Source organism: Mixophyes fleayi, chromosome 12, assembly GCF_038048845.1.
Source record: "Mixophyes fleayi isolate aMixFle1 chromosome 12, aMixFle1.hap1, whole genome shotgun sequence".
NCBI classification, from domain to species: domain Eukaryota; kingdom Metazoa; phylum Chordata; class Amphibia; order Anura; family Limnodynastidae; genus Mixophyes; species Mixophyes fleayi.
In genome coordinates, this window is record NC_134413.1 from 31,026,548 (window position 1) to 31,049,600 (window position 23,053).

At 40.7% G+C, this 23,053-nt stretch overlaps 1 protein-coding gene across 4 annotated transcripts in view; it reads left to right on the plus strand.

Moving 5' to 3' along the window:
- Positions 1-236: 236 nt before the first annotated feature.
- Positions 237-23,053, plus strand: part of ARMH4 (armadillo like helical domain containing 4) — a 139,768-nt gene continuing 116,951 nt past the window's right edge. For 2 of the 4 annotated variants that reach the window (XM_075193142.1, XM_075193143.1), the window contains exons 1-2: positions 237-476; positions 21,258-22,400. In XM_075193142.1, the coding sequence (XP_075049243.1) occupies positions 428-476; positions 21,258-22,400 (1,192 nt within the window). In that variant the 5' untranslated portion in view covers positions 237-427. Of the gene's footprint in view, positions 477-8,109; positions 8,222-11,280; positions 11,344-21,257; positions 22,401-23,053 lie in introns of those variants that run through there. The other 2 variants (XM_075193144.1, XM_075193145.1) reach the window with 2 other exon arrangements.

A 23,053-nucleotide genomic window follows, 5' to 3' on the forward strand; every position in this document is an offset into this window, starting at 1 on the left:
TATGAACATTATATGTTAAATAAACTATGAAAAGCACGTGTTGTACACTGTAAGTGATACAGTATACAAGTGATAATATTCACTGGCCATGCATATTTAAAGCAAGCAGCCGATAATAAAGTGTAGGTGATTCTTCCAGCACCTCTCCCTCCAACCCATGCTGCGAGTACGTCTGCAGGATGGGATAAATGGTATGGTTCAGGGAGGAGGGTTGCGCATGCGCGTTGCCAGGCGGGGTTGCACGGGCAGGCTGGGGTTGTATAGAGTGAGCCGGAGCGCACAGATTGATGTGTTACCTACCGATCTCCGGAGAATAGCTCCAGCTTGGGCGGGTCCAGCAGCAGAGAGCAGGGAGGAAGATCAATAGAGCAATCCGTTTGTTGGAAGGACAACGCTGAGTACGTGGGCAGGATGGTGATCACAGGACATGACTAAACCCAATGGCACATTGGAAGAGCGGTTTGCAAGGCTGACTGGTAAGGGGTCCTCATGCTGCTACCTCTCTACTAGTGTTTGTTTTCATTGCATTGACAATGACATTATAGAAGAGCCCAGAGCTCTTCATATGTTGCAGAATATGTAGACTAGGCTCTGAGCAGCAGATCATGAGGCTAATATTTACCAATTGTACTATTGTAATATGGGTAATTATGGAGTAAGGATTAGTGTTTCAATGGTGCAAGCTGAAAGGAAGTAAATACCAAACAACAACCTGCATTTGAAATAATATTTTTTTTTTCTAGTTTGGCGTCTGGGACAGGTATTTGTGAGCCAGAATTGCACCCCTCAACTTTTAAGCACCCTGCTGGTTGACCTACTGGTCAACTAAATGTATATTTATAGTGACATTCAATGACCTAATTTACAAGAATTTATATAGTTAAGCTGGTTTTTTTTTAGATGGCATTTCGAAATGGACTGCAAAATGAATGATAGTTTTTCAGAATTTGATAGTATATATGTGAAAAATGTAAGTGTTTGACATCTGGAAAAACTTGCCTTATGTATACAAGTAGAAGAAATACCTGTTCGCTCACCACATATAAACATACCCTTTTCTGGAAATAACAGAACTGTATTGAATGTTTTACCCTATTTCTTCAAACTAGTGGGGCTATTTATCATCCTAACTTTTTCATAAAATCCCCTGAAAACAGCAGTTTTCAGAGCATAACCGCATAATCTCATTAATTTATCAATAGGGGAGTGCAGCAGCCGCGGTCCCACTATTTTCATTTTCAATAACAGTGCCCATCAGTTTCTATGGGGACTGCTGTTTAACATAATTTAACAAGTCAAAGATTTTCAGAACTTGTGGCTGATGACCATCGCTATCGGAAGATAGCGTTAGCCATTGAAGACTATGGGGAGAGCATTGTGGTACAGGGATCTTCAGACTCCTCACCACATCTTACCTGCTCATCCCTCCGGTCACTATCACAAAGGTGGTCATTTTGCAATAGAGGACATAGGAGAGAGGTCTTCACAGGTACTGCAGTTTTTCGTGACTGTTGTTCCAAAAGAAGAATTTTCATAAATAGTCATGATTTAAAAGATGGTGCTTGTTAAATATGCCCCTAAATCACTGCTCTCTTCATAGTTTCTCTGTCTTTGTGCATAGTCCTTACTATGTCCCCAAAATCTCTAATCTTTCCTGTTTCCCTGTCCCTACAGTAATCACAGAACCACTTTATTTTTCAACATATATTATAGGATTCAGACAAGAAGACTTTTTTACTGACACTTAAAGGATCACTATGATCTAAAATGCAGGATATGTTTTATAAAACAACTATAGAAGTAAACATTTCAAAATCTTGTCGGAATTGAAGATAGTTGAGATATTGATGTCATTATGGTTAAGGCTTCTTTTCATGCTCTTCAGACATATATCAGTATTGCTATGGATAGTTCAGCAAGTTGCCAAAATGGATGATAAGAGGATAATAGCCTGAAGTAGTGTAATTGACCGGAGCATTGAGACCAGTGATAAATTTGGACACACAAATATTAAAATTTCGGATTGCAAAGCCTGCAGTGGCCTCAGCACTTAAGAGTTGATTGTTGACCCCACATACAGAGCATTTGAAATAATCATTCAACCTGTTATTTTCAGCCACAGCTGATGAAATCCAGTCTGCTCAGATTTTGATTGTGCAAGACAAGCCCACACACAATACAATGATTGGTCAGTTTGGTTGAATATATTGTTATGCTGTTTTTTTTTTATAGGAATTCAAAATATACATTTGTGAATGTTAAGAGATCCCTTTTCATATTAGATTAACATGTATTGTAGGATGAGTTGCCTATTAAAAGTGTCTGAGATAGGTGATATATAATCAAAAGTGTCTGGATCTTTAAACAAGTGAATGGTTTAAAAAAACACAGTTGTTTCAATATTACTCAGCCAGGTAGTGTAATATGAACCTGTTGTCTTCCTCATATACCTGTTCTACTGTCTTCAAATGTTTCAAAGAAACACAGGTATTCTGGGGAAATTGAATTATTGATGTTGGCCGCCCCCATTTCTGGCTGAACCAGTTTTCATGAAAATCCCTTATGAAAAATGACCCTTTTAATTGACCGTATTACCATGGAATGTCATAGTAATTTGTTTAGCATGGTGCTTTTCCTGTAAGGCATGCGTGCCTCATTCCTCTTTGTTGTCACTAGTTTCAACTGATTGGAAGGACTGCACATTGGTTCAGCATATACAATGGCTCCCCCCTTACTGTGTGTAAGTCATACCTCCCAACTGTGAAGTGCTACAAATCGAGACAGGGCACATGGCAGTGCCTCCTTGGGGGCATGGCCACCCCCCTGGGGCATGCCAAGCACTTCTGGAGAGTTAGGCTGCCCCTTATCCCTCCCACCTCCAAACACCCATTCACTGCTACACGCATACCTCCCAACATGACCTGTGAGACAAAGCCAGGGCCGTAACTAGGGCTGTGTGATAGGGGCGACCGCCCATGGCGCAATGCTGAAAGGGGGCGCATTGCACCCTGGGCGCAATGTGCCCAGGAATATTTTATGTTCATTTGGTTAAAATTGAGGGCTAGGGGACGGCATTAGTCTTTCTCGCCCCAGGCGCTAGAATTCTAAGTTACGGCTATGGACAACGCTGTCCTAATCAGGATGGCAGGACAGTGCCCTCATAACAATACTTTCCCGTCTAAGTCTGGACAGTTGGTAGGTATGGTGTATGTGGCAGGTAAGGTTGAAAGGGAGTTAAACTGATGGAAATACAAGCTTGACAAAGGAGATATGTGGAGTTTGACACAACCCTTTGTCTAATAGAACACTGACACTTGGGAGAGGGCTGTGCAATGCACAATGTTTGTTCTATGCTCATGTGAATGACAGTGAACCAAATGTCCTTGCTGTGAATGCCTTGATACTTTTCTTGAGAAGCTCAATTGTAGATATATATTATGTTCACATAAACTTGTATTCGCATAAATGAATAACAATATATGACTTAATTGCTATGATGTCACAATTGGCAGGGGCAAGTGCAAGACTTTGACAGGGGGATTCCATCTTTGCCTTTCACCAGAATTTTCACATGCTATATAAATACATACTCTTCATAAACTAGACACAGTGTGTGTGTGTGTGTGTGTGTGTATATGTATGTGTATGTAATATATATATATATATATATATATATATATATATATATATATATATATATATATATATATATATAAAATTTATATTGGTGCAAAGCAAATAGACAATATTTAAATATATGTAGTATATGCTGTGTTATCTTCAGAGACATCTCCCACCGGGCACATGCAAGTTATATATTTATATCCCTTTGCAGAATAGACAATTAGGGTGGGGGTCCAGTTTTAGCAGTTTGACCTCTTTCAGCTATCCCTAAAAGCTTTACTGGTGAGTGTTAATACTATACACAAATGCAAGTACTGAAAGCTGCAAAACAATATGGGGGCTGCACATATGTACAAGACAATGCTGAAGTAGACTAAGCTATATTTGTTCTCCCCAAATCAGGGGAGGGCTGGTAAATTTTAACCTGAGGGGCAAGTCTCGACTCAGCAGACTATTTTAAAGGAAAAAAATGGAGGTGACCCAGCCTAAGATAACACACTATGGGGCCAGCCTGGGAGGGGGCATTTTCCCCCCTGCCCACCTCCCCAGCCAGCCCCTGCCCCAAACAAACCCCATGTTTGAGGAGAACAATCTACAGTTGCTCTTTGGGCAACCATGTTTTGCGCCAGCCCTCAGCAGTGACATCAACGGGTGACATCATCTAGCAGGTCGGCCCAGTGCTGCAGTCTATAGCTAAAATATCATACATAAAGGTGTCACTTTATAATTGATAGACTTGCTTTTTCTACAGTACACTCACAAGTTATAATGAAGGCCGTCATATAATTAATGCCCTTGTCCTTGTGGGTAATGTTTTACAAAGTGACACATTATCTGTACCAGCTGGGAAATAGCTGAATATAGTGCCACTTGACTCTGATACAATTCAGTGCTTCTGGCAGATCTAATCCTGAGGACGTGATTTGTCTTTTAAGGATTAACCTCTGCAATGCCAACTGCATAGCCACCAGATAATTGAATGTGACAGTAAGATTCCCTAGAAAAAACATATTACCATGTTTTGAAGACACTCTTTAGCTTTGGATAAAGTCCTTTCTGTGGAAGGCAGTGAGTTTATTTACACACAGCTGGCATGTATGAGTGGCCCTCTGTGGTCCCATATACTACCCCCCCTTCCCCCCCCCCCCATTCCCGTTTTAATTTCCTCTCATCCATCTCTCTAAACAAATGTCTGGTAAGACAGCATTGAACTGCCATCATTATATATATATATATATATATATATATATATATATATATATATATAAAATGTATATGTGTGTGTGTGTGTGTGTGTGTGCAGTATAGAGGGAGAGTGTTGCAGGTGGAGGTTTAGTGGGATCAAGGACATGGGTGGAGTATGTGCTCCAGATGCTGCATGCACTGTGTGGCCCCACAGATAGTCATTCCTGCTGTCATCATGCAGAGGAGTGTGATTGGTGGCTGGCTATCATGGTCGTTCATATGGACATCCTCCAGTTCATCTAGCCCCCTACATGCTGGGGAAAGTCTTATCTAGACAGACAATAGGAAACGTGGTGGTGCTGAAAATTGATGACCATTTAACTGCTGTTGGTATCAAACACTGTCACAGAATGTACAAATGTTTATAAAAAGTTTTCTTTCACTCAATTCTCTCCATTTACACTTTAATATCTTAAAGAACAAGTGTTGCATACACAGTAGAGGTGTTTATTTAGTAGGCTCGGCTAATGTTGATGAGAATAATCGATTCATAAGGAACAAATGATAGTACAGAGGTACTTCATGGGGATAATTTATGATGCAATGATCCCTAGTGAAGTCATTGGCTGCATTCTCACAAATATCGATTAGGCCATCATTATGGTTGCTTTCACTTTAATTAGCATATGAGAACCACCTATTTGTGTCACGTGACTCATCTTGAAAGTGATTCCAGATGCATTTCATGGCTGTCAGTAAAAGCAAATGAAAAATGCCCACAGATTAAGACCATCTTGCCGCACCTGGATTTGTCCATCTTTGTTTCTACAATCTCCATGTTGCACAGCACTGGCAACAGTGGTCGAAAATGTGGGTGTATACGGTGGTATTTCATACCACCACTTCTCTTACTGCTGTCATTGTAGAACCATTAAATTCCATTCCTTTACATTCCCATTACATTGTTCATACCAACACTTCTAAATTTCGATAGCACCACTTCTAAATTTCCACTTCGGCAATGAATATATACTGCACCTTCTTTCCCTTTTCAAACCATCATCACAATTTCACCTATTGTAAGGTGTTTTTTCTTAATAATTGTGCATTAAAATGTATTTATTTCATTATATGTTCTGTTTAGAATACTACCATTTGCTATCATTCCATTTTGATCTGTGTTGTAAGCTGACAGTGTATTTATAAAATAGAAATGTAGCATAAATTATTAGGCTGTCCAACTGGAGGGCCAACTAGCACAATGTAACTCATCGCTTTCCTAAGAATCTCCTAGGTAATTCCATTTACATGGCAGCTCTTTCCGCCCACTGGGTTTATAGCATGCCCTGGGCTGTTGATGACATAAAACATCCATCTATAGGCAGCCAATTTAGAACAATTTTAGAAACCGCTTCTCCATAAAATTCCAGCCACATGTTAAGCTGTACAGCCACATGAGCACATGCTTGCATGGCTGACAGTACCCTCTTCCATTCTATAGCATTGCTTGACATATATCAATGGAAGTCCATCACACATCCCAAGTAACCGTGGGCATCAGTGTATGCTGGGACTTGTAGTGCCACAAGAGTGCAGTGTAATGAAATAAGTGTTGCCCCGTCATAAATAATTATTTTCCCGTTAGCAAACAGTGACAACCCCTTAATATAATTATATATTAATATTGCCCCATAATATATTGCAATAATATTGCCCCCATAAAATAATGAAAAGTTAATTTTGCCTACAAAAGAACTATAAATTAATATTGCCCTCTTAATCAATGAATAATGATTGCTCCCATAGTTTGTAAGTCAGTGGTGTCAGCATGCAGTGTGAGCTATCTAACCTATCAGAAGCAGGTCTTTTTTTTCTGGCGGTTTTGAATAAACTGCTGGTGGTTTGAGCTTTCACCCTCCAAACCGCAGGATAGTAAATCCTGCGGTTTGGAAGCAAACTCACTGGCGATGTGCGGTGGTTTCAGAAGCACCAAAAAAATTTGCACTTTAATAAATTTACTCCCAGATTAGTATATAATGAATGAGGTGTCTGCATGAACAATATCTGCAGCCAATTCAGTCAGGAACCGTGTTCACTGCAGCCCCCCCAGTCTTACCTGCCTGAACATCTCAGTCTGACAGTTCTTACTTGCACCTATCGGCACTGCTGCCTCTCTGGCCGTATTTTAATAACGGTTTTGGTATGGGTGAGTAGGGACCCAAACCAAAAGGGTCCATGATATTGCAGGTACTTGCCCAGAGGTGAACAACAGCTTTAATTACTTCCTCTTTCTCTGGTTAACAAATCTGTATGACTCCCAATCTACTGTACAGATGTCATTCAAGGATTGCACAATCTTCCAGTTAACAGTCCAGCAAGCTGTGTTAGCTGCTACCTCTGATTGATTGCAGTAATATAATGTTCATTACTCAGTTGGGGATGAAAATACATTGCTCTAAGAATGGTAAATTACACAGAATTATTTCAAGTATTTGATGTTACATATATTACATTGTACTTCCTGCTGTGTCTTATAGAACAGCTTTGTGCTTAACAAGTCAATGCAAAGACAATTTGCACTTGACCTATTTGAAAGATATCCCCCTTTTATTTTATATGTCCCCTATATTTGATTCACGTGTTATGTGACTCATCTGGAAATAAAAAGATGGCCAAAGATGGCTATAGAGCCTGAAATGTGTGGTGGTTTGCATAGTTCAACTAAAGCCAAGAATTCTCATTTCTGTACATAAGAAATATGGATTAAAAAACATTGTTAAGTCTTACCTTCACATTCCATTGCAGCTTTGTTTAAAAACAAAGCTTAATAGCATATAATTCGGCATCTGAATCACTTAGTTTAACCCTTCATATTCATTTCATTTACCTTTTCTGTTTATTTTTTTTCTTACTTTTTTGTTTAGTCTGTACCAGCCACTTATTTTTGCCATTCAAATGAATAGAGGAGGGAACATGGGATAAGTGACTTGAGGGGTGATATGTAACTGCTGTAAAGCTGGCAGCTCTTACATCCTCTATATTATAGATCTTTCTCCTTTTGATGTATTTGTAAGATGTGTGTTTCAAAGTTACCATGTGTCCATAAGTTTTGGAGATTCGTTCTTGGAAAATGTTGGTCCTCACGTAGGTCTCCTGCACACTGGAAGGAATGTTCACTACGGGCCTCCTGTACAGTAGGATGTACATTTCTTTTTATAGTGTAGAATACGCATTTCCGTACTGCGCATACGCACAAAAAAAGCATATTTTGGCTGGCATCTTACATTTATTTATGGTTAGATTGCGGAAAATTCAGAGGGGGGAAGCAGCTGCAGACACACCTGTTTGTCCTCCCGCAATTGCTATTACCAGCCCAGGCCATGAGCACTGGTGTTGGTATCTTTCTTTGGGGGTAAGGTGGGCACGTCATTTGACTTTTTAAATTATTTGTGTTTTGTTTTTTTTATTCAACATTAAAAATCTGTAACACCCTGGAGGAACGGAGTGACTACAATGCAAGAACTTGCTTCTTTTTCTTCTATGCGGTTCTTCCTCCTTCCTTGCAGTTTAGATTCAGTTGGTATAAGAATGACTATGGGTGACAGAGGGGCAATGGTACTAGTAGGGCTTACTGGCTCCCAGCTCAATAACTGACAGCAAGAACCTTTAACCTTTTATTTCTGGATCAAAGAGGTTAAGATGGAAAAGGCAATTTAGAAATAATACATTCGATATACACAGGATAGACCATGCATTTAGCATAGACACTTAAAAATAGGTAAACAATCACTGCAATAAACAGATAGCCGAGCCGAGGACAAATAACATTCCGGGGCTGGCTGGGATCTGTAGTTCCACAGAACTGAACTGTATCCAATAGTCACAAGGTTTCCATAACAAACTTACTGTTTTTGTGTTTAGATTGTGCTCCAATGCAGGCTGAGTCTTGTAATCTTACTAATCCAAATAAAGTTTTGACAGATAATTCAGTCTCTGCACCAAAAAAATGGCTGATCCTTGATGCTGCATTCACTGTCACAAATGGTGGTGGTTAACACACACAATTCCTTTAACTGGTGGGCAGTCTTAATTACAGTTCTGGAACAAGGATATCTTACTGCTAGTGAGGTAGTTTCCCTTGTGATGTACTGCAAAAACTTTGATTACTAGGTGATTTTATATCCTGATGCTGGCTGTGACTTGTGCCACACTGTTACACAGTTTCTATAATTTTGTGACCATCTCACTTCGTCTGATTAATAATACAAGTGTTCCACATACATTCTGAGGATTTATACTTCGTGAATGTGAACGTGAATGATGGGAACTGTCAATTGTTCCTTCTATTCTCCCCTCACCTCCTCACAACAGCTTCATGTTGCTGTTGGAACCTTTGCTGTTTGACCAAGTACTCTCTCACAAGTTGATCATGACTAGTTACAAGGAGTTAGTAATTACAGAAGGGGGAAAAAGAGTAGATGAAAGTGATCCTTAAGTTCCACCACTTCATCAGAGCTTTGAAATGTAAATAGCTACACAGGGATAAAGATTAATGGTGGAATTAGCGTATGGTTATGTCTTGGTGATGTTAATTTGCAAACATATTACTTGTTAATTCTTTTGCTATTTTCTGTTTAGGATACTGGAGAATAAGGTTAGATCTCATTTTAAGAGTGCACGTATCTCTTTTATTATTACTGTATGTTATCATCATCATTATTAACATTTTATATTGTGCCAGCATACTCTGTAGCGCTTTACAATTGAGGACAAACGCAGTAATGAAACAAGACTGGGTATTAAAAAACAGACAAAGCGGTAAGAGGGTCCGGCTCACAAGCTTACAATCTATTTGGAAATAGGAGTTTGATATATGAGGTTAAATGACACTTCTTGCATATTGGTCCAGTGAGATAGCAATGGGAAAAGTGCTTAGTGTGGCTATATTATCAGTCAGGGGTCTGAGGGTTTTTGAGTATAGAAGGAGAATAAATATAAGCTTGTGTGAGCTGTGTCGTGTACTGTGTAGAGTGTTTAGAATAGTCTAGGGCGTCGGTTCCCAAACTGTGCGCCGCGGCTCCCTGGGGTGCCGCGACGCTGTCGCAGTAATGCCGCGATCGCCCTAGGAAAAAAAAGAGAAAAAAAACAAAAACTTACCCATCATCCAGCGCCGGATCCTCCTCCTCACTGACTGCCGGGCGTGACCTCATCATGTCCGTCAGCCTCAGTGAGGAGCAGCAGCAGAGAAGACGTCAGGGAAGAAGGTAAGTAAAGGAAGTGAAGGGGGACACAGAGAGGCTGAAGGGGACAGAGACACTGAAGGGAGACGCTGAAGGGAGACACAGAGAGACGCTGAAGGGAGACACAGAGAGACGCTGAAGGGAGACACAGAGAGACGCTGAAGGGAGACACAGAGAGACGCTGAAGGGAGACACAGAGAGACGCTGAAGGGAGACACAGAGAGACGCTGAAGGGAGACACAGAGAGACGCTGAAGGGAGACACAGAGAGACGCTGAAGGGAGACACAGAGAGACGCTGAAGGGAGACACAGAGAGACGCTGAAGGGAGACACAGAGAGACGCTGAAGGGAGACACAGAGAGACGCTGAAGGGAGACACAGAGAGACGCTAAAGGGAGAGACACTGAAGGGAGACGCTGAAGGGAGACACAGAGAGACGCTGAAGGGAGACACAGAGAGACGCTGAAGGGAGACACAGAGAGACGCTAAAGGGAGACACAGAGAGACGCTAAAGGGAGAGACACTGAAGGGAGACGCTGAAGGGAGACACAAAGAGACGCTGAAGGGAGAAACAGAGAGACGCTGAAGGGAGACACAGAGAGATGCCGAAGGAGGGGGACAGAGAGAGACGCCGAAGGAGTGGGACAGAGAGAGACACCGAAGGAGTGGGATAGAGAGACACCGAAGGAGGGGGATAGAGAGACACCGAAGGAGGGGGATAGAGAGACACCGAAGGAGGGGGATAGAGAGACACCGAAGGAGGGGGTCAGAGTGTGAGCTGATGAAGAGGGACACAGGGTGTGAGATGGCAAAGAGGGGGACACAGGGTGTGAGATGGCGAAGAGGGGGACACAGGGTGTGAGATGGCGAAGAGGGGGACACAGGGTGTGAGATGGCGACGAGGGGGACACTGGGTGTGAGATGGCGACGAGGGGGACACTGGGTGTGAGATGGCGACGAGGGGGACACTGGGTGTGAGATGGCGACGAGGGGGACACTGGGTGTGAGATGGCGACGAGGGGGACACTGGGTGTGAGATGGCGAAGAGGGGGACACTGGGTGTGAGATGGCGAAGAGGGGGACACTGGGTGTGAGATGGCGAAGAGGGGGACACAGGGTGTGAGATGGCGAAGAGGGGGACACAGGGTGTGAGATGGCGAAGAGGGGGACACAGGGTGTGAGATGGCGAAGGGGATACAAAGTGATATGATAAAAGGGCACAATGTGATGGTGAAGGGGTCTAAATACATCTTACGTCATTTTGACCCAACTACTTAAAAAACGGGACTACCAGGTAATTATTTTTGCTTAGGGGTGCCTTGGAAAAATTTTGGTGACCCCAAGGGTGCCTCGAGCTGAGAAAGTTTGGGAACCACTGGCCTAGGGAGATGAGTTTTCAGGCAGTGTTTGAAGGCAATGGTAAAGTCTAGTTGTGCATGGGAGGGCATTCCACATAGTGGGTGCAGCCCAAAAATTGTCCTGTAATAGGGAGTGGGCATAGCTAATCAGTGTGGATGAGAGACACAAATCATGGGCAGAGCTGACTTGTTGAGCTGGGAGTTATTTTGACATAAGGGAGGAGATGTATGTTTGGCACAGTTTTATTAATGGCCTTGTATGTTAGTAGAAGTATTTTATATTTGATTTGGTAAAGTACAGACAGCTAATGGAGCAGCATTAGAATAACATTTTGCACAGAATATTAATCTTGTCACTGCAATCAGAATAGAGCTGAACGTCTGCTTAGGAAAAGGAATGGCAATAGTCAATGTTGGAGAATATGGGCCTGAGTCATTAAGGAAAGTAAGACATAAAAAGGAGTAAGTTTTCATATTCAGCGGCCAGGCATACCTCCCAACATTTTGATATCCAGCATCTGGACAGGGGGCGTGGAGCACTTGGCTGCCCCTTAGAAACCTCCCTTTCCCTCCAAGCGTTGCAGCATGAACCAGTAGCAGGTGCAGATTATCTGTGAATGGAAGATATCTCCCAACATTCCCACCCGTGGGACAAACATGTCTTCAAGGGGGACAGCGGGACAAGTGGGGAGCCTGGGAGGTATGGACCAGGTCATGTTGAGTAGGTGTAGGGCCCTAGATATGTATAGAGGGCCTGATTCATTAAGGAACTTAGGCAAGAAATTTCTTACTTAACTCTCCTGGAGAAAACCATGTTAAAATGCAAGGGGTGCAAATTTGTTTATTTTGCACATAAGGGAAATACTGGCTGGTTTTTTTTCATGTAGCACATAAATACTTGATAGCTTTATTTGTACACTTCAATTTAAAGTTTATCTTGGACATGCTCTACCCCAACTATAAATCTGTCCCACATTTTAAATTTACCTCCTTCTCCAATGCAACATGGTTTTGCCAAGGTGCAAAGTTACTCCTTTTTTTATGCTTTACCCTCCTTAATGACTCAGGCCCTATGAGTGCATGAATTAAAGTTTTTGCAGTATCTTGTGTGAGATATGCATGTATTCTGTAACAGGATTTTGATGCAGACGAATGAATCTGGGGAACAAAGGACGGTTATTTAATTTTTTTTGCAATAACTTTTTATTGTCAAAAAAGATTCAAACTATACATACGTGTAAATAAAGGGCAATCAAACAAATTGTCATACAATATGGATTTAAGGAGAGTTGAGCAGAAATAATCCTCACGAAATCCGGTAAATAACAAGTTCTAAATTCCAATCTTAAATCAGTTGATTTTACAAAGTATAAAATACATGAGATTAAATGCCCTAGTTGGGTTAACATTGAATATTGTTTGGTTTATTCTTTTTAAATATTCAATGTTTTGAGCCATGGGTGACACCTAGGCAGAAAGCTTGAGGGGTAGTGTTTATTTTTGTTTTGTCGACAGATATAGAGATATCAGGTAGGCAGCTTCTGTTAACTGGTGGGAATATTATGAGCTCTGTTTTTGAAAGATTTAAGTTTGAGGAGACGAGGGGACATGTAAGATGAAATGGCAGAAAGACAGTCAGTAATGCAAGACAACACAGATGGTGAGAGATCAGGAGAGGATAGATACATTTGTGTATCATACGCATAGAGATGATACTGAAATCCAAAAGAGCTTATTCGTTTTTCAAGAGAAATGGTATAGATAGAGCAGTGTTGGCTAACCTGTGACACTCCAGGTGTTGTGAAACTACAAGTCCCAACATACCCTTCCAGCAATAAGCTGCTATATATTGACAAAGCATGCTGGGACTTGTAGTTTCACAACACCTGGAGTGTCACAGGTTAGCAAACACTGAGATAGAGAATAGTAAAAGCCCTAGCACTGAGCCTTGTGGTACTCCAACTGATAGAGGAAGCATATAAGTGGTGGATCCAGAGGAAAAAACTGAAAGAGTGGTTTGATAAGTAGGATGAGAAGCAGGATAGGGCAGTGTCTTGAAGACAAAGGAAATGTAGTGTTTGTATAGGAAGAGAGTGGACAACAGATTGTCACATGCAGCAGTGCGGTTCGGGAGAATTAGAAGTGAGTAATGGTCTTTAGATTGAACAATGATCAAGTCATTGACCACTTTAGTTATTGCAGTCTCTGTGGGGTGTTGGGAGAGAGGGACCTATAGGTGGTGCGAGGAAAGAAGGCGTGTGATGTGTGTGTATTTGAGCCTATCTGGGAAGAGGATAATATTTTGTGTCAAATCTCTTCTTTAAAGAAGGAAGCAAGAATTTGGGCAGTAATGCTTGTCAGGGTTTGTGGTAGGAGGGTTGTATTAAAGAGGCATTTCACAATAGTAGTCAACATTCAGGTATTGTTAATAAAAGCAATTTGATTCTTTCATATTTTTTTACAAAATAACAGTAAGGGGCATATTCAATTCTCGGCGGAAACGACGAAAATCCCGCTGTCCGCGCACTATTACAGTTATTACGGTAATAGTGCACGGAAAAACAGTTAATACGGTAATTTTCTCGCTGGATTTCAGCCCTGAGCTGCGAGCTGAAATCCAGCTTACTACTACCGTATTAACTGTAATAGTTTTAACGCCGCAGGACTTTCGGAGAATTGAATATGCCCCTAAGAGTAAAACTTGCAATGCCACTATCTACATGTTCAGAGTAAAGTCAAAATCATTACCGGTAGTCATGTGTTTCCAGGCCTTTCTGTCACTTTATTCCTTGTCCAAATGTACTCTCTTCCAAGAATGTTAACCTTATTTTCTGTCTCACTGCCAAGTGAATAGAATGTAGATGTTAACATTTTTCTAGTAAAAAGTAGATTAAGACAGTTCTGGTAGTATACGTAGTACAGATCATAAAGCTTCCTGCGGGAGTTTCATACTTTTATTTTAGTACCCTCTAAGTTACTTGTATTTTAATAGCAAGATACACCAAGATACAAGATAATAATAGTACAGGATTGGCCAATGATAACATTTTTTTGCAATTGTGTTTTTTAATTCTCTACATGGTTGATTTAATATTTTTATTTATAGAGTGCTATAACATTTTATTGCATGCTAGTGTTCATTGTGACAAATATGATTGCTTTTCAATTTATTTTTATTTACAGTTTGTAGTAAGACTGAAAGTATTTCAGTTTGTGCAGAGTGAGGTTTTTCTCTTCCCATGTATCACCTTCTCTTGTATATAAGCAGGGGCATCTGGCATAAAATAGGTTAATTCATTCCATTGTCATTGTCAGCGTGTACTGCATTGCAGTCCTGTTTGCGAGACCAGCCATAGTACTTTCTGACTGCAGTGCCACTGTATGCCAGTCACAGGGGGTGTTTTGAAGCAGTGCATTGCGGGTCATCGTTCATCAGTAGGATAATGGTGTCTCTATGGCAACCCTGACACAGTAGCATGTCCGATCTATACAAGCTTCCATGCTTGATATTTTACATGTTGTTTACAAAATGCCCCAATCCTTTCCCTCCCTGCACCCAAACCTTGGCAGGAATCCAAGAATACAACATGCTCGGGATGATGGGAGTTGTAGTTGTTCTGGCTGTAGTTCAGTCCTTGCTTGTTGTGCACAGACACGGGCTGTCTGCTTTTGTCTGATTGTCTGGATGAAGTCATTTGTTGCTTCTGTTGATTTTAGAATTCAGGTGTCTCTCAAGCTTTTTAGTTCTGTCTAAAAGGATCTCATTGGGAGCTGTTTTGTTACATTGCCAGCTGTAACACACGGATATAATTCCATGGCCCCCATGGGAAATCCTGTCTCTCCCTCTTGAGATTCAGCCTCCGTTTTCTAAAGAAAAGTGGTCAGAACCCACAGCAGATTCAGGCACACTGAAATTCATGCACACTGAGCCATTTGTTTACATTTCCTTTTGTATTAAAAATATTAAAAGATCAATGTATAATAATAAAGAAATCATATTTCAGTGATTTCTATAGTTTCCATGTGATCATATAATGCGCTGTCTCTGGTGTCCCAGTTTGGCCATATATTACCTATTCCCTGTTGGCACAGTGTGGCTACATACTGCCCAGTTCCTAGTGGAGCAGTGGTATTACTTACCTCCATCTGGGCTCCATTTCCATGCTCACACTGACATTCACCAGGGAATAGGAGTTCAGAGTAGGATAGGAAACTATAGAACAAGCTTATGACATTCAGCTTTCGCTCCTCACAGAAACCTGCTGTCAGAGTTAAGCAAGAGCAGCTTTGTGAACTTGCAGGAGCACTTAGCCACTGAGTCAGGACAGCCGTAAAGGTGAGGGGGGCTGTAAGTGACCTCTTTATCAACCACCAGTGATCAGGAGATTTATGATGGCAGTTTGGAGGCAGGAATTGACTTAGCCTGTATAGCCCTGGGTCTCTGTTATTTTCTTTGAATTCTTCACAGCTCCTCAGTGTTTCCACTTCAAACTGGTTCCTGGCTTTAAACCAAACATTTCTATAAATACCTGCTCAGAAATTGAAAATTCCTGGTATAATTCCATTAATTGATATTTTTATTTAGTTATAATACTGGGTAGGTAAATAAAATTACATATTTAAAAGGAGAGCTAAAGTCCTCTTCTGTTTTGTGCTGGTTACCTTCTCCCCTAATCACCTCTCCTTCCGTGATGAGCCATCGTCACACCACATGTGTGATATCACTAATTTTATCCCTGACCTCCTCCTTCATGTGACCAATCTTGTGTTGCGCAGAGTTAGACAGGCAAAGCCAGCCACCTACCTTCAAGTAAGTCACAGATTTCTTGCCCATCCTTTCCTTAGCCCCTCCGAGGCTACTCATCTCTCAAGCCATGTGATTTATATTGTGCATTGTTCATGTCACTTAACTCAGACGGCCTACCGGCTGGAATTGGGAATCCAGAATATGACTGGCAGTGCGGTGACAGCCACTCAGAACAGGAGGTGGAGATGGAGACAGGCTCTTCGTCAACCACCCACCTGCAAATTCACCTCCAAATGCTGGGCAAAATCTTGCATATTCTATAACTGTTCTGTTAGCCAGTGTACGTTATATATATATATATATATATATATATATATATATATATATATATATATATATATATATATATATATATATATATTGTGACCTGGTAGGGAGACCCTGTATTATCTCCTGGGGTAGATGATGTTTCTTGCAGCCCAGAGAATTCATACAAGTCCAAAGATTTTTCTTCAACTCACTTCAGCCAGTTTTATTCAGTAAGAAAACAAAAATAAGTTTCAGCACAGTTTACTTACAGGTGGATACCAAGCTTTCCCTCGCAGAGACCCTGCAGCTCCTGTCCCCAGACAGTGAAAGACTGACTGAGCTGCAGCCTTTCACCAGCACCACTCAGGTGCAACTCCTGATTACCAACAGAATCGCTGGTAACTTGGAAGACCCGGTTAATGGGCCTAATGTATGGAGCCCGCCCTTACTCTCCATCCTTAATCCCAGGACCCCTTTCCTGGCTTTTTGGCAGGCCTATATCTTTTCAGCAGCTTGCACACAATACACATTTTCCTGGGGTTTTAAAACAGATAGGTTAGGAACCTGGGTGAAATATACCTTCCATCAAACACTAATCCAGTGACTTTGTCACAATATATTTTTATATATTTATGTTGCCTAGTAATATATATATACATGGTAGAATATTCTGTTAAGCATTTCTTGTGGGTTATGCCATATTAGAGAGTAGGCTAAGCATTCTAAACTGTTTGCATAACAATAGGCTAAGTGCCGTCAATATTTTCCCCGGGGTAACCTACATGTGTTTATAAAGATACAGCAAAGCTGGGACCTATTAAAATAATGATGTAACATTAGACGTTACAGAAGATACAACAATATATCCAATCGCTTAACCAATAGTTTCCGTTTCTAGCTTACCAAGATAATTCTTAAGCCTGCTCAGTATCCCCTCTTACCAGAACAAGTTACATTAACTTTACTTGCCCTGTATTGTATTAATATTAAGTATACATGTATTACATGTTCAATGTTCTTAAATGTCACTAGAGGGTTCTCTAAGCATTACTGTACTGTGTACCATGCCCTTTAAAACTACCATTATCACGTGGGCACATTTGGGGTTCCCGGCACGGCAGAAAGTGTTAGTACCGACCACAGACACTATTCTTACGGGACTTCAACTGCTAGTGGTCGGCCATATTTCAAAGAGAGTGCGAGACTGGAGAGGGCTAAAACCAGCAGGTGTTTTTAGAGGTTCAGATATCTGCTCCATTGTGTGGATAAACGAGACCCCTTTTTTTTTTTTTTTTTTAACATCAGGGTCAAGTAGTCTTTCCAGAGCCCAGCATTGCAGGGGTCCAGCTGGCTATTTGAGGGATGACAAGGTGCCAATCCAGAGAGACCCTCCTTGGGGGCAGCCCTTCACTGTGGATGATAATAATGGGCTGCTCCCTGGTAAGAGAGACCAGTGCTGACAACGGTTAACGGTTGGAAGGGACTGTGGATCGTAGTTGCATGACTCTAGATTACATTGTCACTTTGTGAGCTTGACAAAATGGTTGGGCATTGGTCTTGGTCTCTACCTTCCTGGTAGAGGAGTGAAAAGGATCCATCAGGAGGATCAGTTCCCCAGGATCGGTTATTATAGGCTGTTAGGGTAGGGCTAGGTGTGAGTCTTGGTGCAGTGAACAATCTGGCACTTATTTGTGTAAAGTACTAGTACTGTAATTGCTACAATGTGTGTTATACAATAAAGGATGTTTACTTTAACCAGTTACTTGCCTATTTGATTTTCGTACCCATAGAGGTACCGGGTGTGCGAAGTTGGTACATAAGGCTGTCTCCGGACAAGCCAGCCAGCTGGTGCTGCAAAAGAGTTAAAGATTGACCAGGTATCCTCACAGGTGGACAGCGGGTATTGTATATATTATTATAAAGGCGTCAGTACGCTCTTTTGTGGGGCTAACTGGCCCAATGTACGTACGCAGACTAACATACCCTCCAACATTTCATATGGCTAAAATAAAAATGTTCTAAAAATCGTTGATGTACACACGCAACTCATTAGATTCTAGAAAATTAACGAACATATAATTAAAGCTAATGTACAAAAATAAATAAAACAAACCACACAAAACAGTAAAACATAAAAATACACAGGATAGGTGAAAATATAAATTAAGCAGTCAAACAGACTCTTTGTAATCCAATCAAGGGTATTCATATAGATTTGTAAAACTATAATGGATATTTTGTAAGGGAAAAGGGGACCATGGTATCTGAGCTAAAAAGAGGGACAGTTGGGAGGTATGGAATAGAGTTTGGCTCAGCTGCTGTGGATATATATATACACATGTCCTTTACTGTCTGGGCATCATGGCCAGGGGCAAACACAGGATCCCTAGAGGGGGTTTTCCAACCACTAGGTTTTGAAACAAAGTCCGAAAGTAGCAATAAAATAAACACTTGCTGTGTTAATAATAGAATTAGAAAAGTACAGTGTATATAAATGTAATATGTTACATAAATAAAGTAAGGGCAGATATTTTATACTTAGTCACACACACATGTAACTAAATTTGACAAAGAACCAGGAACCCCGCACTCAGTTCAAGTTGCCATCTCTACTGTTCATGAGCACATTAATTTCACTAAGTGGTTCAAGGCTAATTGGATTAGTTGCTACAGTCTACTGGAAATCTGAAATGACCCACATAGAGTGCAGAAACTTTCGGATTGTTGCTCCACAAAAAAAAACTTCCATGTGGAACAATCAGTAGTACATATAGATCATTTAAATGTTTTGTGTTCTTTTTAAGGAACCATTGCTTTTTACAGTTTTTATGAGTGGACACTGACTTTTACCTTGTGAAATAGATTTTTGTCTTTTAAAATAATCTTAGACGAGTCTGTTGCATGTCTATGTAAAATGTCAGTGTTTTCAATAACAAACTCCAGCGCACATTTTTAGTTTCATATTGATCTATGGCCTGTGCATACATTTATCCAGAATACTACCTTTGGTAAACATAATCTGTTTGGAATGTCTGTTCTTATCATTTTTCTCAAGCTATATTTGTTACACACCCTTCTAGAGAATGGTGCATTCAGTCCTGTAACACTCAGTACCTATGTATCCATAGCTCTGTAGAATCACCTCCCATCAAGTTAGAAGTGTTAAGGTTCTTTAACAGTGGAACTCACTGTAGATGAGTTTAAGACCTTTGAATCCATCTACAGTGAATCAGCTGTGTCATATTGACTACTTTTCCCAGTAAAGATGATGGCCAATGTTTAGCTATAAGAAGGGTCATATATAATGGCAAAAAATCTTTTCGGAATAATGTATCCCCCTATTGTATAGTATAAGGATATTAGCAGACATTATCATTATTATCAACATTTATTTATATGGTGCCAGCATAGCACTTTACAATTGGGAACATACACACTAATAAAGCAATACTGGGTAATACAGACAGAGTGGTAAGAAGGCCCTGCTCACAAGCTTACAGTATTCTATAGGATAATGGGAGTCTGATTCATGAGGTCAAGTTCCACACATTACATATTGGTCCAGCCAGAATGCGAAATAAAGAGTGCCTAGTGGGCCATATGATTCAGTCACACAGCAATGTTGGTCAGGGGCTCATATGGTTGTAGTCTTGTGTGAACTGTGTAAAGGGTGGTAATGGGTTAACCTAGGGAGGTTAAGAGGGTAGCTGAGGAATATTATAGGCTTGCCTGAAGAGGTGGGTTTTCAGAGAACACTTGGTGGTATATTTACTAAGCTGTGGGTTTTAAAAAGTGGAGATGTTGCCTATGGCAACCAATCAGATTCTACCTATTATTTATGTACTACATTCCACAAAATGATAACTAGAATCTGATTGGTCGCTATAGGCCACATCTCCACTTTTTCAAACCCGCAGTTTAGTAAATAATATACCCCTTGAAGGTTTAAAACAAGAGGAAAGTCTTATTGTGCGAGGGAGGGAATCCACAAAGTAGATGCAGCCCAAAAAACGTCCTGTAATGGAAGCATGTAATGAGTGGATGAGACGCACGTCTTGTGCAGAACTGTGCATTAGTGAGTTATTTTAGCATATAAAGGTTGCAGACCTCTAAGGTGACTTCTAATGTCATTTTTATTATTTTACAGTAAGACAGTAAATTATTTATTGGAATACACGTGTTTCAGTTTGAAACAAGACATACTGCTTGCATGAGTGTGTGATTAGTTCATTAGCATGAGTGTGTGATTAGCATCGTCCGCTTATCTAATTGACCCCTGTTTTGAAGTGGATGGCGGATAGATGAGATAGTTGACAGATTATTAGATTGTTCTCAGCAGCACACCGTATTATAGAACATATGTGAGATAATTTGGGATGCAGTGATCTGTACACTTGTGTGATTATGTTCGTTAGGGCAGTGCGGCATATACCACTGACAGTTGTCTAACAACACAGAGAAGCAATGTGAGGTTCCTGTTAAACTGATAAGGAAGATTGTGGTGCCAAACAAAGGTCATACATCCAACTTGGTTATTATACAAAGAGCTGGTCAAAATAAATTTACTTTGAATGTAGCTGCGTGTACCATATAAACTATAAACCATGCCACGCTGTGTGAAAATTGAAGTACTTTGTTTGCAATTTAAAGTGTTAAAGTTTGTTAAATAGCAGTAATATTACATTCCCATGGTAAAAAAGAGAATAGCTGTAATACATTTCTAGAGCCTATTATGAGTAATGTATCAATGAATATGCTAAAAAACATGGTAATATACTTCTTTCTTCTGTTTAGGACTCTGTCTGGCTATATCAGCTGCATCATCATCCGACATGAAGAAATCACTGGTCTTCCATATATGTGGGGTGCTGTGTAGCATCCTGCTAGTGTCACCAAGTGCTACATGTCTTTCCCTTCAGAAATTGGACAAACAGGATATCCCAGAAGGCAGTCGTGGATTTAATGATGCAGCTAACTCACAATCATATGCCGGTGACTTTCTTCTACCAACACAGTCTACCACAGAAAAGGAAATGTACAACATGTCTTCATATGTGACTTCATCAGATACCTTGCTTGCCGTCCCAGAAGATTCACAAAACCGCTCCAGTTTACTCAGTAACAACACAGTAACTGATATGAGCCCAGAGAACAATAATCTTGGTCTTGTCATCAAAGAAGATCCAACTGGGCAAACTAAGACTTCAAGTGAGAATAGAATTCTAACCACAGCTGGTTCTACCGTTGTTTACATCACCAGTGTGACAGCTCTTAGCGAACCCACCAAGGGAGATCCCGAGAAAACAGCAGACAAGAATAATACAGACCTGAAACAAAGTATCCTGGAAAATTCATCTCAGGCCAACACCATGGAGATGTTAACAACCAACCCAAGAACCAGCATTGTTAAAACAAAATATGACCAGTCCACTAGGTCTTCTCATCTTGATGACCAGCTACTGACTTCTGCCAGTGTTGAAACACTGTCGACGTCTCAAAATCCTATTGGTCTGAAAACGGCAACATTAGTCAATAAAAACAATGATAGTATAGACTTTACAATCTCACAGATTAATGAGGACTGGGATGATACAAAGTTTACAGCTGAAAGTCCTAAGAAAGTAGGCAGTGGTGATGGCACATCGCCAGGTCCTGACCAGTTTATGGCAACAGACAATAGTGACACACAGTTGTTCACGAAGTCTCCAGGAATGGTTATACCATCCGATGACAATATAGTTTTCAGTGCTACTGAGTATATGCTTGTTACTGTGCCAGAAGCAAAGGTTTCAGCTGAATTGAGCGAACCAATAACAACTCCGTCTGTGTCACCACAGACAGAGTTAAACTCTATACACATGGTTACAATTTCTACACAAGTTCCGGATATAGTCATTGAGATGACCCAAAGTCAAGAACTTTCTGCAACATACACAGGTAAAAGAAAAAAAAAAATCACAGAGAAATCTTCTAGTAAAAATATATCTGTCACATCAGTCTAAAATATCTATAAATGATGGTACTTTCTTGTCACATTTCATAGTGTTTACACCTGACTTACATTGCAACGACTGCTGTGTGAGTAAGCTGTGGAGATAGAAGTCGCAACCTTTGCTTGTGATTCAGATGATAGATCCATTGGATGAAGCAGAGACCTTTCCGTAACTTTACAGCTTACCCTCGGGCAGGCAGTTGCTGTCACTGCAAAGCTTTATTTTGCTAGAATGGGAGTTATTTTGTGTAAGGCAGAGCAGTGCTTGCTGATTCAATTAACAGGAGAGAGATAGTAAAAGTCATGGCTGCCTGAGAACATTATCTGTTTTCCTATGGCAGCTAAACATGATGTTCTGTAGCACAGAGGGGAAGATGATTGATTTTATTTCCAGTCTTTATTATCTTGTTTTTGGTTTAACATTAATGCTGGAAAACCTGAGCAGTAGATTGTCAGTATTTCCCCTTTATTAATTCCTCTTAATGTACAGTGATATTGCCAAATTATATCACAGTACAGTGAATACTTTTCCCATTAAAGAAGATGTGCAGCTACAGTTAGGCAGACAGGGAAAGAACTGCCTTGGGGTTCAGCTGAC